The sequence below is a fragment of the Aptenodytes forsteri genome, unplaced genomic scaffold (assembly GCF_000699145.1).
Source record: "Aptenodytes forsteri isolate BGI_AS27 unplaced genomic scaffold, ASM69914v1 Scaffold8, whole genome shotgun sequence".
Lineage (NCBI taxonomy): Eukaryota > Metazoa > Chordata > Aves > Sphenisciformes > Spheniscidae > Aptenodytes > Aptenodytes forsteri.
In genome coordinates this window covers 9,042,087-9,056,924 of record NW_008796218.1, presented here as the reverse complement: position 1 = coordinate 9,056,924, position 14,838 = coordinate 9,042,087, and the positions used below count along the sequence as shown (strand labels likewise).

Below are 14,838 nucleotides of genomic sequence, written 5' to 3'. Positions count from 1 at the left end.
GATTTGGCTGTGTCTGTGCATGGCTTGTGTTACTAAGTGTTCTCTTTTGCAAGAGAAATGTTTGCAAAGTTCATTTACGTGTTTGAAAACTTTATCATTACAGGGTGTGTATTTTTCAGAATCACTACAAGAAAAACTAATTACAGTTTTTGCCAATAGTCAAATGACATTGTATGTTCAACATTTAGTTGTAAAACATTTTTTTAAATGTTCTTTAACAGTATTGATTTTCTTTCTTCTCTCTCACTTCATGCCTGCCACATCTGGTTTTCATAGTCTGTGAAACAAGGGGGTCTGTTTTAATGTCAAAGCATGAATTCCTTGAGTGGCAGTTACAGCAGAAAAACTATTTCAGGTTCTGTCTCCATCATGTAGACTTTATTTAGTATAGGTTGGTACTTGAGGACTTGCTAGGAATAGTGTGTAGAGAAGAAATGAAAGATTTGGTTCAGCAAAGTTAGGATGACGTGATTAACAACCTCATAAATTTTCAGAGAGTGTGTTTTAATTGGTTTTGACTATAACATTCCTGAATAACCTCTATCTTGTAACACTAAATTGTGTGTGAGACAATTCTGTATTAGCTCTTGATGTAGATTTTAACTCAGTTATTAATACTGAAATGTTTTAAGGAAAAAAAAAGATTTACAAATTTTCCTCGTATCAAAGTAGTCTTTGTTATTTTTCATTTCCAAGTTTCATGAATGTCCTTGAGCTACTTGTCATAAGCTGCCGAATATTTTTCCCAGATGGAATATAATTAATTTTCAATCATACTTAAAATTATTTCTTTAAATGTATAACTGAAAACACACTCTCATCTTTTGCAAAATAAGCTTCAACGTTTCTTTTTTTTATTACTTGACTTTTAGAGTATAAAATAATATTATGTAGCTTTCTATAAGCAAAACCAGCATGTCTGTGTTGCGCGATGCTTTTAATAGTTCAGCTTTTGAAAAGCTCTAAGTTAAATGTAGTTTAACAGTGCATTTGCCATGCCACTGACATGGTTTTGGTTACTCGTAAGAACATAGGGAGACTATCACAAAACATTTATTGTTTACACTAAATATAGCAAGTGTAATTTCCTTATAAAATTTTAAAAACATTTCTAGATCAAGAAGTTCAACGGTTGAAGATAGGAATGGAATCGTTATTGGCTGCAAATGAAGAAAAGGTGAGAAAATAATCCTTGTTCTACATAAGAATGAAATGATGGTTTTGAATATCTATAATGATCTGAATAACCTGCTTGCTGTAAGCGTGGTATTGCCCTGATTTTTGGATTATCCCATGAGATTGTGACAGAAGGTTGATTTTTTTAAATAGAAATTGTGGCTGACCTTGCTAACCTGGCTGCAGAACTTGGGAGGCCCACTAGATTCCACAGGGGAGTAGAAAGCCAAGGCTGTAATGAGCAGAATCTCCTGGTTTCTGCTATTGAAAAGATCACTAAGGTTTGGTCATCTCTGGCAGCTCTTCATCTTCCAACCTAATCTGAAGTGCATCAATATCCCCAGTTTAGATTGTGATATTAAAAGAAAGTCAAAGTGGCCTTTGAATCAGACTCAAATTTTGGGAGAAAGGGACCAGGATTTAAAAAGACAAGGGAAAAAAAAAAAAAAAAAAAAAGCACTAAAGTAGAAGAGGAGTGAAATTAAACTCATTTAAATGGTAAATATGGTTTTTGTCTCTTACCATCTGTATGATATTTGCCTGTCAATCGGACAATTCAAGTGCAGGGTTTAGGGCTCAGTCTTGGAGGATGTTGAATCTCCACCTTCAGATGCCATTGACTTACTACCTAAATTGTTCCTTATTTTTGGAGGGGGTGGGGTTGAGGGGGATTAATTCTTGAGAAAATTGTAATTCTTGTTTTATGGCAATAAACCAGGCCATGGGATTTTCCTTCATGGTGACACACTCGTATACGATCAAATAGACAATAATATACATCCCTAAAAACTTCCTTTAGTAAGTGAGGAATCTGGACAGGGCAATGATAATTCTGGAGAACATTAATGTGACTCATAACATTTAATTCTTAAAAAATCAAAAAGCCAAAATTTACATCTGGAAAATAAAAGACGTGGCATTATCTCTTGCCAAAATTATTCCAAGTCTGCATAAGATTTTTACATTTGAAGGGAACACAAAATATTGTTGCTTATGTCCTAATATCTGGATATACTCATAGGGAAAGGAGGGTTATTTCCTTGGAAACTGTAGTGTTTAAACTAGTGGACTGATGGTTGACCCACAGCTTCTTAAATGTTTAATGTAGAACTGTTACCTTCAATAATATTGCAAAATAAAATATTCTTCCTGAGAGAAAATAGCTCTAAATAGCTTTTGGGATAACTCTAAATATTCCTTGTGTCATTTAGGACAGAAAGTGCTCAACTAAGTTGCTAGTAAGTGGTGCACATATTTCTTTTTTAAAAAACTAGGTATGTTAGTTCTTTGCTATGAAGAAGAACCTATTGCTTCTATCTATAGCTGGGATAACTGGGTATCTGGTTTAGGCCTTTTTGTCTTGTGTATACTTGCTGAGGTGTGAAGGGAGGATCAGCATCATCTACCATTCTGTAATGTGGTTAAGGTCTGGTTTCTGTGCAGTTACTCCTACAACTCAGTTGATATCTGGTGTAGCTGTAATGTAGCACATGAGTACTGGAGCAGATTTTAATTGAAATATCTCTGACACTGACCTAGCTATGGCAGTGCAGCAGCTCAGTATCAGCTAAGCATTTAAATACGTTCCAACTTCCCTGGAAGGTTTTGGTTTTTTTTTTCCCAATGCCCACTTCTCTGCTTCTGTGGTTTTCCTGACACCTGCTTGTGAAAACTAGTTATTTATTACTTGCTTGGGTTTGTATTCAGTGCTCTGTAGTCACAGCACTGGGCAAGATTATTGCACAGGAATGGTTTAGAACAGCAGTCAAAGAAACAGGACAAACTGTAAAAGTGCAAACTGCAAGATCACACAGTGACAGATAGCAAGAATTTATTATCATCGGGGACACAAAATCATATATAGAAATGAGAGAAATGACAGATCTAATCAATTAAATAATGGTTACTACCCATCGCTATGTTGCATCTGTGCAAAAGGCAAGTGCACTCCCTGAATACATGAATCAAGATGCTTTCTGTACATAATAGGAAAGCGTTAGGTATTGGAGAAAGAGTGGAGTCGGATAATGCATCAGACATTCCTGAGACCTCATTTCTTTGGTTCTGTACAGGTTTGACTGCCTAAGTTCAAAAAGATGTGTTCAAAACTGGAGTAAGGGTAGATGTGGGAATGCAGAACATCCTACAAGAGAGGATTAAAGAACATGACTAGATTGTTAAACTATACAAAACATAAACATGATTTACTTTATGAATATAGGTATGATGCTAACAAAAAACAAACACTGCCCACTTCAGGCGGTTGAGGTTCAACTCCAGAATATTCCTTTGACTCTTAGAAGTGAAAGCAGAGTTCTAAATTATGCTTCTGTAAATAACTAATTTACTAGTAATGTAAAACTCCTCTGGTTTCCTTATATCCATAATTTCACACTGTCTAGCAAATGTTATGTACGACGGCAAATAAAAGCCAAGAAACGTTCTTTACAAGGCATGTGAGAGACCTGATCCTGCTTTCTGGAAACGCAGGCCAAAGTCACAGAAATGAATGTGTAATACAGTGTTTCTGCAGGTTAAAAATGTAGGACTTTAAATATGATTTTATTTAATGCTTTTCACAGGACCGTCGAATAGAGGAGTTAACACTATTGCTAAGCCAGTACAGGAGGGTCAAAGAGATAATGATTGCAGCTCACGGTAAAATGTCTTGTGAATAATTTCCTGATATCAGGTCTTTTAAAAACTACATGCACTACAACTGCTATTTGTTGTCCTTTTAAATATATGTGTATAGTAATATATATTTCATTATGCGTATATTTGTATCATCTTAGAGTGCTATGAGAGCAAGTATACACTCTTTCAGATACAGAGAGAACCACAGTATGTCTTGGCCAGACTTGTGTGTTATTGCCTGTAGTTTGTGGAGATTTCCTTTTTGTTTCCTATGCTGTAGTCAGTACAAAAAAATAGGGTCAAATCTGTCCGGAGATTTAGTTACAACATTACTATTCAGCAAGACTTCTGTGACTGAATCTTATGCTCAACCCCGTCAGTCATAAGCTAAAATTTGTTCTACATCAGTTAATAGTAAATCCCTCCTTGGAGCCTAATTTTGGTGCTATATGTTGTTTTAGATGGTGTCATTAAGGATTCTGATTGATAAGGAAGGATGACTGGTGAGATTACTGCTCTGGTTGTACAGCTGTGTGAACTGCTCATCAGTTGGGTCTGAAGCACTGCAGTTTACCTCCTTATGTGCCAAGGCAATCTGAAGTCAGCAACTGCTCTCCTTAAAACACTTTGCTATATGTACTGCAATGGGGCAGGAGCTTTGGTTGCAGAACTCCTACATCCATGTAGCGATGGCTGGGTGGACAGCTGAGGCCATGGTTTTATTAGCTACTTCATGCAGTCCTGTCCCTCTTCGCTGATGGGACTCCTGCCAGTCTCTTCCACAGTGCAGGCCTATGACATATGTCCTTCATGGCCAAAGCTTCGTACTTCCTGTTTCACTGCTGCTGGTTGCCATCCACTCAAGTTGTATAGGGGTTGTAGAGGCCAGACCAAAAGGAATTATAGCAAAAAGGGTGAAAAGGAGGAACCAAACAGCAGGACGCTCATGCAGACAGAATTTGTCGGCACAGGGGCAATTAGGAAAGTTCATTCAAATTAGCTAAAGGCATTAGTTTACAGTATTCTTACTAAATTGCATTATATCCCTCTCAAGAATCTATTATTCAAAATTAAAATGACATTCAGTTTGATTTAAATTAATTCATCCATAGGAGATGAATAAAGTATACAGATAGGTATTAAGTTTGTATGGTGTTTCCTGTGACCATTATGTTATGAGGAACTGGTTTCTACAGTGCAAAATAACAGGAGACCTTAGTGGATGATGAACATTAACTAATTAAATACATTCTATATTCAGATTTCCTACACCACAGTTCAATTCAGGAATGGCAGTAATGATTAGCTGCTAGCCAGCTAGCTAGCGTTAATGACACAATGTTTTCCTTTTATGTTATGTTTTTTAAACGGCATTCATAACAGGGACACTGATCTCAGGTGCAATCTGATACTGTTAGGAGGACTTTTTTTCTTTTTTGCTAAAAAGAGTCGCAATGAGTATAAGAAGTTCTGTTGCCCTTCCCTTCCACTAAGAAAAATCCTGACAGCCGACTAGGCGAGTTCTGGTTTGGAGGGAACAACTGAAGACCCATGGTTGCTTTGGTGCACACAGTATTACGTATTTAACTTCAAAATCTGGGGAAAAATCTTTGTCTTGTTTATCAATTACACTGCAGGAAGTGGAGTGAGTTTTAGGACAATCTCATTTTAAATTGCCACCTTAGTTTTCAGTACTAAATTTAGTCTGGGAAACTTGACCTTCTGAAAGGACAGTTTTGTTCAATGTACATCATCGTATTAACACACAATATTTTCAGGTCCTGTACGACAGAGTGGAAACTTGTATTTAACACACAAGAATAGGGAACAAGAGTCAGGTAAATCTCTCTCTGAATGTTCATTTACCAAAAAAAAAAAAAAAAAAAAAAGTTCCTCACTTGTCAGTGTTCTGAAAGGAAATCCAAAGGTGTGATGGTAGCTTTTGGAGGCATATTGACATTAACTCCCAAAATAGCTACACCACTGTTACCCTGAGAGTAGGTGCTCTCAACAGTAACCCCCGCAGTTCCACTCTCCTTGGCCACATCCTGGTTGTACATACTTGAGTGCACCATCCCCCTGTGGGACATGGCTTTTGGAGGACACTTGTGTGCACGAACAAGGAGCAAGCCATGATGCTCTGGATTACCGAGTTGGTGCTGCAGGGACTATGATGGTGTTAATGTATGCTAATATAGGCGTTCAGTACTGTGTAAATAAAAAAAACCAGTCATGCTCAGCATAATAAAACAAAAACAAAACCCAAAACCTGTGTGGGAACTAGAGCGTATACTGAGATTGTCCACACTGAGGTGCATGTTGTGATGGCTACAATATTATCACAGTCGAATGAGCTTGTTACCTTAGGTGTGTTTGTGGGAGTCTTGTGTTTAGGTTGCCACGAATATCTAGCTGATTATCTATGTTTCTATTTCTAGAGGTGGGTCTTAAAGGTTCCCTCTGAAGTGTAATCTCTGCTTAAAAACTTTTGGTAGAATCAATGGGTTGAAATCTTCTGTCTCTGATAACTGTTTCAAATAATTACTTGACAGAAACACAATATACTGTAAGCATTTCTTATTTCTGCTTTAGGCAAGCTATAAATCATGTTGACAAAAGATGACCAACTCTTCACCGTAGGTAACACGTACATTTAAAAAAAACCAACCAAATCTGTTTTGGATTAAAGTAGGGCAGCTGCTTGAAACAACCACTGACAGCTGAGTAAAATATAAAGGCGCTATCCTGAACTCTACTATAGGTAGTTCTTTTGGTTTTAGTAATTTGTGCTAACTGAGGGGCTGTGTATGAGGAACCATAGCATAAGTTTCACTTCATATCCTGAAGAGCCAATGGTCAGTATCAGGTTTGTTGGCAGTCTTTGTAGCTGAACAGCATGATAACCAAGCTCACGTCTAATGAGTTTTCAAGTGATCTCTCTTCTAATAGTGCCAAGGCTTAAGCATAAGATTTGGTGTTTTTTCATAACTGCCTAGAGCTGCTGCATGTCTATCACATAAATTAGGAATTATTAATATGCTTAAAGGTCGGCCTAAATTTCTCCATCATGGCATAGCAACCCTTCCACATCCTGTATGCAACCCTATGCATAGGAGAACTCCAGAAAAAATTTCTTATCCAAAATACTCTGGACGTTTGCTGAGCACTAAATATTCAGACCCTGATTTAGTATTGCAGCTTTGACAATTTAGGAATAAAAATTGTACTAAATAATGAATTTGGAATATTTCAGTATTTGGTTAGATCTGGGTTATCCAGAAAAACCTGGAGCGTGTTTACCATGTTCGTCCTTGAACCCAGCATGGGGCACTGCATTATGATACAGATGATGTCAAACATGCATGTTACCTGTAAGGTGATACACAGGGAGTAAGAAAATGGTACCAACTTGAACTTGCCTCAGCACATCAAACTATGAATTAGAGTGGTTCAGAAGCTGTCTCATAAGCAGCTCAGCTACTCACAGCAGAGCACAGCATATAACTAGAAGGGGTAAATTTGTTGCTCTAATATAAATCAGTAAGTCAGTGCCCAAAGGAGGGGTGGGGAGTGGAGGGGCTGGTAAACTACATGCATCAGATGAAGACTGAAGGGGAATTTAAAGATTGAAGTATTAGACTGTCTGATACAGTCCTAAATGGTTTGGGGTTTTTTTGGCCTGTTTCTCTCCCTTTCTACTTCTAATCTTTAATGCTCGCAGGCTCTTCCGTCTCTGGTGGCAGTGAAGAGGAACTTGAGACAACTTTAAGAAAGTGGAATCTTTTGAATAATCCTCAAGGAGAATTATTTAAAACACAGGTACTTAGTAAAGATGTTTTAGAAGCAAGTTCTGCTGTATATATGATTTGTTTGTATTGGTTTCTCTGTAGTAGCTAAGGTAATGTAGATGAGGGTTTGGCCCTGCCTGAATTTTTGTGCCTCTTGGTATGGGCACTGTAGATTCAGAATCAGGCACTGGAGTTACAGGCTTGAAACTCTTGTATTTCACATAGGTCTCTTCAGGAGAATTGTCACCAGCTATGCTCTCTCCAGTGCCACACAAAGCTATGGAAATCAGGCAAGACCTTTGTTTCTTGTTTTCCGTGTGGCTTGTCCTAAGTTTGTATTAATCTGTTTAACTGTTGGCGTGTTGTCTTGCCTGTTCTTGGCTTTGCAAGAACTTTTGGGTAGTTGTGAAAGCAGTGTTTGCCAGGGAAACTTGCAATATGTAGTTGTATAAGGTTTGAATTACAGGAATAAATTAGCAGTTTTATGTATCAGAAGGTATATGTATTGTAGTACTTAAAACAGTATATTTTATTCTGATTTAAAGTGGAAGCATTCCAGTATCTTCAACTAATTTAACCTCTCCACAAGAAGAATCTTTGGAAATCGTAAATAGGTAAGAATGAGTAACTTTAATTGAAATGTAAAACACAGCCAGAAATTTTTTTACAATTCTGCCTTTTTCCATTTTTAAAATCTTTTTTAAAGCCCTTAATGTTGCACACTGTTCACAGAGAGTTAGTACTGTCTACTTTTTCTTGTTAAGAGCTTCTAAAAAGTCATCTATAGATAAAAGGTTTAAAACTGCACATTGTGCCTTATTGCCTTTCATTGTTGATCAAAGGAGATACTTTGTTGCTGTTTCTGACTTCATCTATTGCAGTTCCCAATACTATGAGGTTTAGGCTAAAAATACACAAAATAAATGAATCTCCTTATTCTGAATTATCTGTTATATGCAGACATTATGTGATATATATACAGCTGTCATATGATACAGTTGTGGCATATGCAAATATACTGTGTTGCATTAACTGTTGCTTTTTTGCCTGTCACTGTTTTAAGGGTTCCACAGAAGAAAAAGTCAAGTAGTTTAGAAGACTTGCAGAGTGAATCCCTAGAAAAGGTGGGTTTATTTGTAACGACAATTTCTGGTGTTTAATATCACGACTAAAAGATAAAGGTCAAGTATAAATATTCTTTTTGTTTCACATATAGTAATCCTTCCCACCACTAACATTGTATGTGGGGAAAAAAGCCCTAAGGATAAAACAGTTCAGGTTCTTTTTTTACACCGTTGCCAAGCTTACAATAAATAAACTAGTTGACACACCCATATGTACGCATCCTCAAATTCAGCTTTTCAGCTGAAAGAGAAGAAAAATATTTAGGAGGAATACAATAAATAATGTTAATGGGGAGTCATTTTGTTGAGCTGCTGTATTATTTTGTTTATAGGTAAGTGTTTTTAAAATAATTTTGACTTCCAAATTGCTAAAAATGTTAAGGCAACAAATCCTGAAAGTAATTAAATATTGGGACTGGGTATTTCCACATAGGATTCCTTTTTGAGTGTTTGCATGTAAATATGAGTGTCGCTTCCTAACTTAGACTTCTGAAATAAATGGCATTCCTGAAGATGGTAGTGATGATGCCTTAGTTAAAACAGCAGGAGCACTGTTATTAATTCAAAGGCTTAATTCCATTCCAGAATAAAGACTTTCCAATTTACAAAGTCTCATTACATTATGATCCAGAGGCTTGTTTTATCATTATGTATGCTGAAATTTTCCTGCACTTGTAGTTACGCTTTGTGAGACTGTTATTGACACTTTCTGTACTCAAATTAGGCTTAATACTAGATTACCCACACCCAGTAATGCTATTTAAAACAGATACTAGTAATATAATTGTTCCAGTTCTTCAAATTTTCTTAAATTTTTCTTAAATCTCTGAAGATGACAGTGACCAAATAGAATGTTTGAAATTTGTGTTGCACTCATTTGATTGTGGTCATACATGTGACAAATCAGTTCAGAACTAACGTTTCATTCCATGTGGAATTTATGAAGGTCTGTTTTCTTTTCATAACTTTTAAATTATTTTCCTGTCTTAAATTCAAAAACTTAATTTGTCTCTGTGATATGATGTGGTAAGGTTGTACCTACACATTTAGGCTGTAAATCTGCTCTATTAAATCGTCCTGTAGAGGAACAAGAAACTACCAAGGATATGAGAGAAATGTAGCAAGCCAGGCCCGTGTTCAGCAAGGCATTTAAATTGTTTGCCCTAATTTAGGCATGAGGCTTCTTAGTGAAAGAAATGAGACCTCCCTATGTGTATGAGCTAGTGGCTAAATGTGAATTAGTTACAATCAAAACTAAGGCCAAGAAAACTTGTTTTGCTGACTCAGCATGACAAGACTTTGCTTCTTGCATTAAGTCCAAGAGAACCTGTGCTAGCAGCACTGTTTACTGGAGCTATTCTACTTTGCACAAAACTCAAATTCCAATTACGTCTGGCAATAATAATAATAAAACAAACCAAAACACATTGGTGTCTCTGACCTAGCTGTGCTGGTAGTTTTATCACTTCATTTCTATCACAGCTCTTTATGGTTTCAGCTGGATACATACAGTATTGTGTATGTTCTTTTTTTATGTCAGTAATTTTCATGTTCCTTTAACTGTTAAACAACTGTTATGTTCCCAGCTTAAAGTAAGTCTAAAGGGACCACCCAGAAGCCTGAAAATAGAAAAATTCCTTTAATCACAACAGAAACTAAACAGGGCCCAAATTTTGTAGAGTGGTTTGAACAAACACATTTAGTATTAAATATTTTATTGAAATGAAATGAAGAGATAAAAGAGCTTGTAATATATTGTCAATGCATTAAGTAGCATCACTATAGTAATAAGACTACAATTGATGTTCTGTGTTATGTATGTTAATACTAACATTTGTCTGTTGCTTTTTTCCATAAAACTTTGAAATTACCCTCCCTGCAACTCCATAGTATGTAGACGGAAAACCAGTACAGCCTGTTGTAGAACAAGAGGTATATTAACTGTAAACTCTCTTAACATTTATCTGTTGTGATGTGCTGTGACGGTATGGCTGTGTTTTCATTTTATATTCATTTTCTTTTTAAAATGTTTGCATAGTTCAAGTACTGACAAACTCTGAGAACAGGGGTAAGGATTTGAGAGGGAAATCTTTTTTTATCTAAAAGCTTTTATGGGAGGTTAGAAGCTGAAGTCAGTCGATTTCAAAATACAGTGCTAATTTAATAAGCAATTTCTCTACTTATAACATTTTTGGTACAAGTCAGGATGTACTCCTGCAGTTGCCAAAACAGGAGCAGGGGGTGAGGAATTGAGGAATCCGGACTGCAGTTATAGTATCACAAAGATCCCTCTAGGCCTTGAAATAAGAACAGATAAACCAGTGGTTATCTCATTAAATGTTTCATGTATCATCCTGTCACAATGTTTTAGATGTTTTAAAACAATTTTGTTAGAATGGGATTACTAAATAGGAGCATACTATATGTTTCTGTATACTAAATATGTTTTGCATATTTTCAGTACAAAATTTTCCTACGTAACCACCTTTCTGATACTGAAACATTTACCAATATGAGCTTATTCCAAAACACACGTTGAATGTACACCACTCCCACTAATGTCAGTCGGAGTTGCAGGTTCATTGCTTCTCTGGAAAAGCCTCTATATTCCTATAGTTTTGACAGTTGTGGGATATACATTTTTGTTCAGAGTGATGGCTCCTTCAACTTTTCATTTGGATTCAGTATCAAAGAAGTCTCAACATGCCGTTTCCAAAACCGTAGACAAGTACCTCTGTGAAACGCATACTTTGACTGGAATAGTATCTTGTTAGGCTCAAAACTATCAGATGGATATGCAAGTTCTAATCTACCCTTGTACAAGGAGCAAGATTCCCAAGTAGTTGATCACTGACAAACTGAATGCAAGGAAAATTAAGAAATACTCTATTTTTAGCAAACCCTACATACCGGTTCCCTTTCAATACAATATACTGAGACTTTGAGGACCACCTCTTGTGAGCTCTGTTGCTGGAGGAAGGTCCTCCCAGCATAAGTCATCTCACTGATGCTAGTGACACTGTGTACGTGTACCATAGCTGCAGGCAAGCATACATTAGACTCTACTTTAGCCTGACTGGACAGAAATTGTAGAGTCAGCAGCCATTCAGACTAGCTCTAAAATACAGCTCAGTCTGTGCTTTTTTTCCCCCAGCATATATCAAAAGCATACCTTGTGCTTAGGTTCTATCATAAAATTGGCAATTATATATTTGGCAACTATATATTTAGCTATAATTATTTTTTTTAAAAACCTCACGTTTGTAATGTTATCTATACAAAAAGATCTTAATTCTTACAAAAGTGAAATTTCTGTAGCCTAACTTCATTGTTGATTCTTTTACTGTTATTAGTGGTGATGGGCAAATATGTTTGACCAAATTTGAGTTGAATACTGTTGGCTTGAATTCCAGCGAGATACAATTGTGAGGTGGAAACATAGACAGTCTGGTGAAATATAGGGGGAAAAATTGACAGAGCAAAGAATGGGCCGAGAACTAAATGCATTTCTGGCACTATCAAAGTTGACCTTGGAAGGACCAAATTATTATATAGTGCCAGGGTCCTAGAGGAAAGCGACACAGCTAGAAAAATTCTTATGATAAAACCAGGTAATACTCAACATATATTATATTTTAATGTAATATACAGTCTGGCTGAAGTGGAAGGGGCAGATGAGGGAAGAGAAGGCTGAGTCGTAGCTAGAAAACTTTGTCAGCTGACTATTGGATTTAAATTGAATTATCTGTAAGAAGGAACATGGAGGGGGTGGTGTCATTTTGAACCGTGAACTTCAAATACTTTTTTTCAACTTTTAAAATATTGTGTACTGGATTGCAAATGCTCTGAGTGATTTGATTTATTTATTTATTTATTTTGGTTTTCCCTCTTTAAAAAAAAAAACAGAGTAAGCCACTTGTGAAAGGCAGCAAGTATCAAACCTTGCCAGGAAAGCTGCCTCGACCCTTACAGAACGGAGAGCAGGGAACATATAATTTGCCGGATGGGTGTGGCACGAACGACAATGAGGACAACAGCATCCTGGGCCTAAGTATGTATCCACGCCTCTCTGAGAGGGTTATGTAGAAGGGAAGAAAGCAAACTGTTTGAGGATTGGGACAAAACATGGTATATAATCTGCTGTGCCAGAACAATGGACTATGATGTTCACATGATTCAGTTAGGGAAAGTTCTACTTCCTTTTTTTAACAATGCACCAAAAATATTCCACATTAGCTCACTGGAGAGTGAAGGATGGTTTTAAGTTAGAGCGTTCTTTTCTGTCGCGCTTGATGATGTAATTTGCTGACATCATTGATAGCATAAGTAATGAAGAGACACTGTTTTGAAGATTGTGGGGAGACCATTCTGAAAGTCAACAAATCTGTAACTAAAAATTGGAACTTTTAGAGATGCAAACTTATTGACAATATGAATAAGCAGTATTTTTTCCGGACACGCTTCCAATGCTCCCCTGAGCTTCCTGATCTGTTTTCTTAAAAAACAAGCAAGTAAACAAAAATGCACAGCCAAGTACATCATCAATACTTTTAAAAAATATACACTGGATGGGTGTATTAAACCAAACAAATCTGTCCCTTGCCATCCCACGGCATTTTAGTGTGTGAAACTTTACAATATAACTAGCCCTAACGTGCACATTTCAGGTAAAAATCCGAGTATCAGCACTGTTGGTTGCTGTAGCTTGTGGGGACCCACAAGTGAAAAATTAACTTGCTAGGTGCAGAAAAACATCAGTGGATTTTGAAAGTACAAGTATATTGTTATTCCACAGCCATGTGTGGAAGCCTGTATTAATTTCTTTTCAGTGACATATTAAGCATGGATTTATTGACAAAAAGTATTACAGTGAGGCACAGAACCAGGTATTTGCCAAGGACTGAAGAGCTTGGGAGCTCAGGCAGAAGAGTATGCCTTGCAATTTTGAAGTGTTCCTACACTTTAAAAGATGAGGTGGGGCTTTTTTTTTTGGTTGGGGTTTTTTTGGTTGGTGGTGGTTTTACGTTTTTTTTAGGGCCTCATGGTCCTAAAAGCTGGTTCAATAGGTTATGAGTTGTTCAGGGTTTTTTAAAAGAGTTTTTCAGTGATTGCAACATTGTAGGCAATGCATGAGCCATGCTATTATGTCTTCAACTGCAGGATTATCCAAGGATGGGTGATCTTGTAAAGGAAAATGTTCTTTTTCTAGAAACAAGCAATGACTCCTTAGATACACTGAATTAACAGAATTTTTTTATGCAGTTAGTTTGTTTCTTGCATTACACCTCCAATTCTATATTTCAGAGGAATCTGATGTAATCTTGGACATTGCTTCATTTCAGATATTCTGCAGGCTTTGTGGAGCTCTGTAGTATATGTTTTGTGTTAAAATTGTCTAAGAATAGTTTTTTTTAAAAAAACAAACAGATAAATGATCATCCCTATCTTTTCAAGATGACCTGTACAGAATTCTTGGGGCTTGTACATGTCAATGCATATTTACTTTCATGTCAAGCATAACTGCTTCTTTTCTTTTTGTTTCTGCTTTTAATGCTTAGCTTACTTCTTTGCTCTTCTGTAACTTTATTTTGCTGGTGTTTTATATCTTCTTTGCTTCTTCATCTGGCTTTCTGCTTCTTGGGATGACTGAAGATCGCATCAGGAGTGTCAGTGCGCCAGTGCTAGGTACTGTATCCAAACAAGATGCCACTTTAACATGAATTTTGCTGCTTATTTTTTTTCCTTTCCTTTTTCTCTCCCTTTCTCTTCTCTATGAGATACTAATACCAAGTGGGCCATCCAGGTTGAATTCCTTAAGTGCAGTACTGAAATGAACTAACAGCTTTTGCTGTATGGCATTTGGATGGGATTTTTTTCAGATACTTATTCCTGGTTTTTCACTGAAGTCACAGAAAAATTCCCACTTTTCTTGAAGGAAGAGTTCTGGTATTAAGAATAGGCAAGGCAAGAGTCTGAAGAGTCTGCTTCAGTCTGAAGACCTTGTATTAATTTAAATAATGTATTTAAATACAAATGACTGAAATAACAATACTATTTCACCCAATGTTTTATTATTTTCTTTCTTGTATCAAATGTACAGCTACTTTTTTTTT

At 36.5% G+C, this 14,838-nt stretch overlaps 1 protein-coding gene across 1 annotated transcript in view; it reads left to right on the top strand.

Moving 5' to 3' along the window:
• The window catches only part of PPFIBP2 (PPFIA binding protein 2), a 113,117-nt gene that overhangs the window by 86,277 nt on the left and 12,002 nt on the right, over positions 1-14,838 (top strand). The window contains exons 11-18 of the mRNA XM_009288847.2: positions 1,116-1,177; positions 3,759-3,834; positions 7,535-7,632; positions 7,827-7,891; positions 8,147-8,215; positions 8,665-8,725; positions 12,632-12,776; positions 14,378-14,410. Of these exons, the coding sequence (XP_009287122.1) occupies positions 1,116-1,177; positions 3,759-3,834; positions 7,535-7,632; positions 7,827-7,891; positions 8,147-8,215; positions 8,665-8,725; positions 12,632-12,776; positions 14,378-14,410 (609 nt within the window). The remainder of the gene's footprint in view (positions 1-1,115; positions 1,178-3,758; positions 3,835-7,534; positions 7,633-7,826; positions 7,892-8,146; positions 8,216-8,664; positions 8,726-12,631; positions 12,777-14,377; positions 14,411-14,838) is intronic.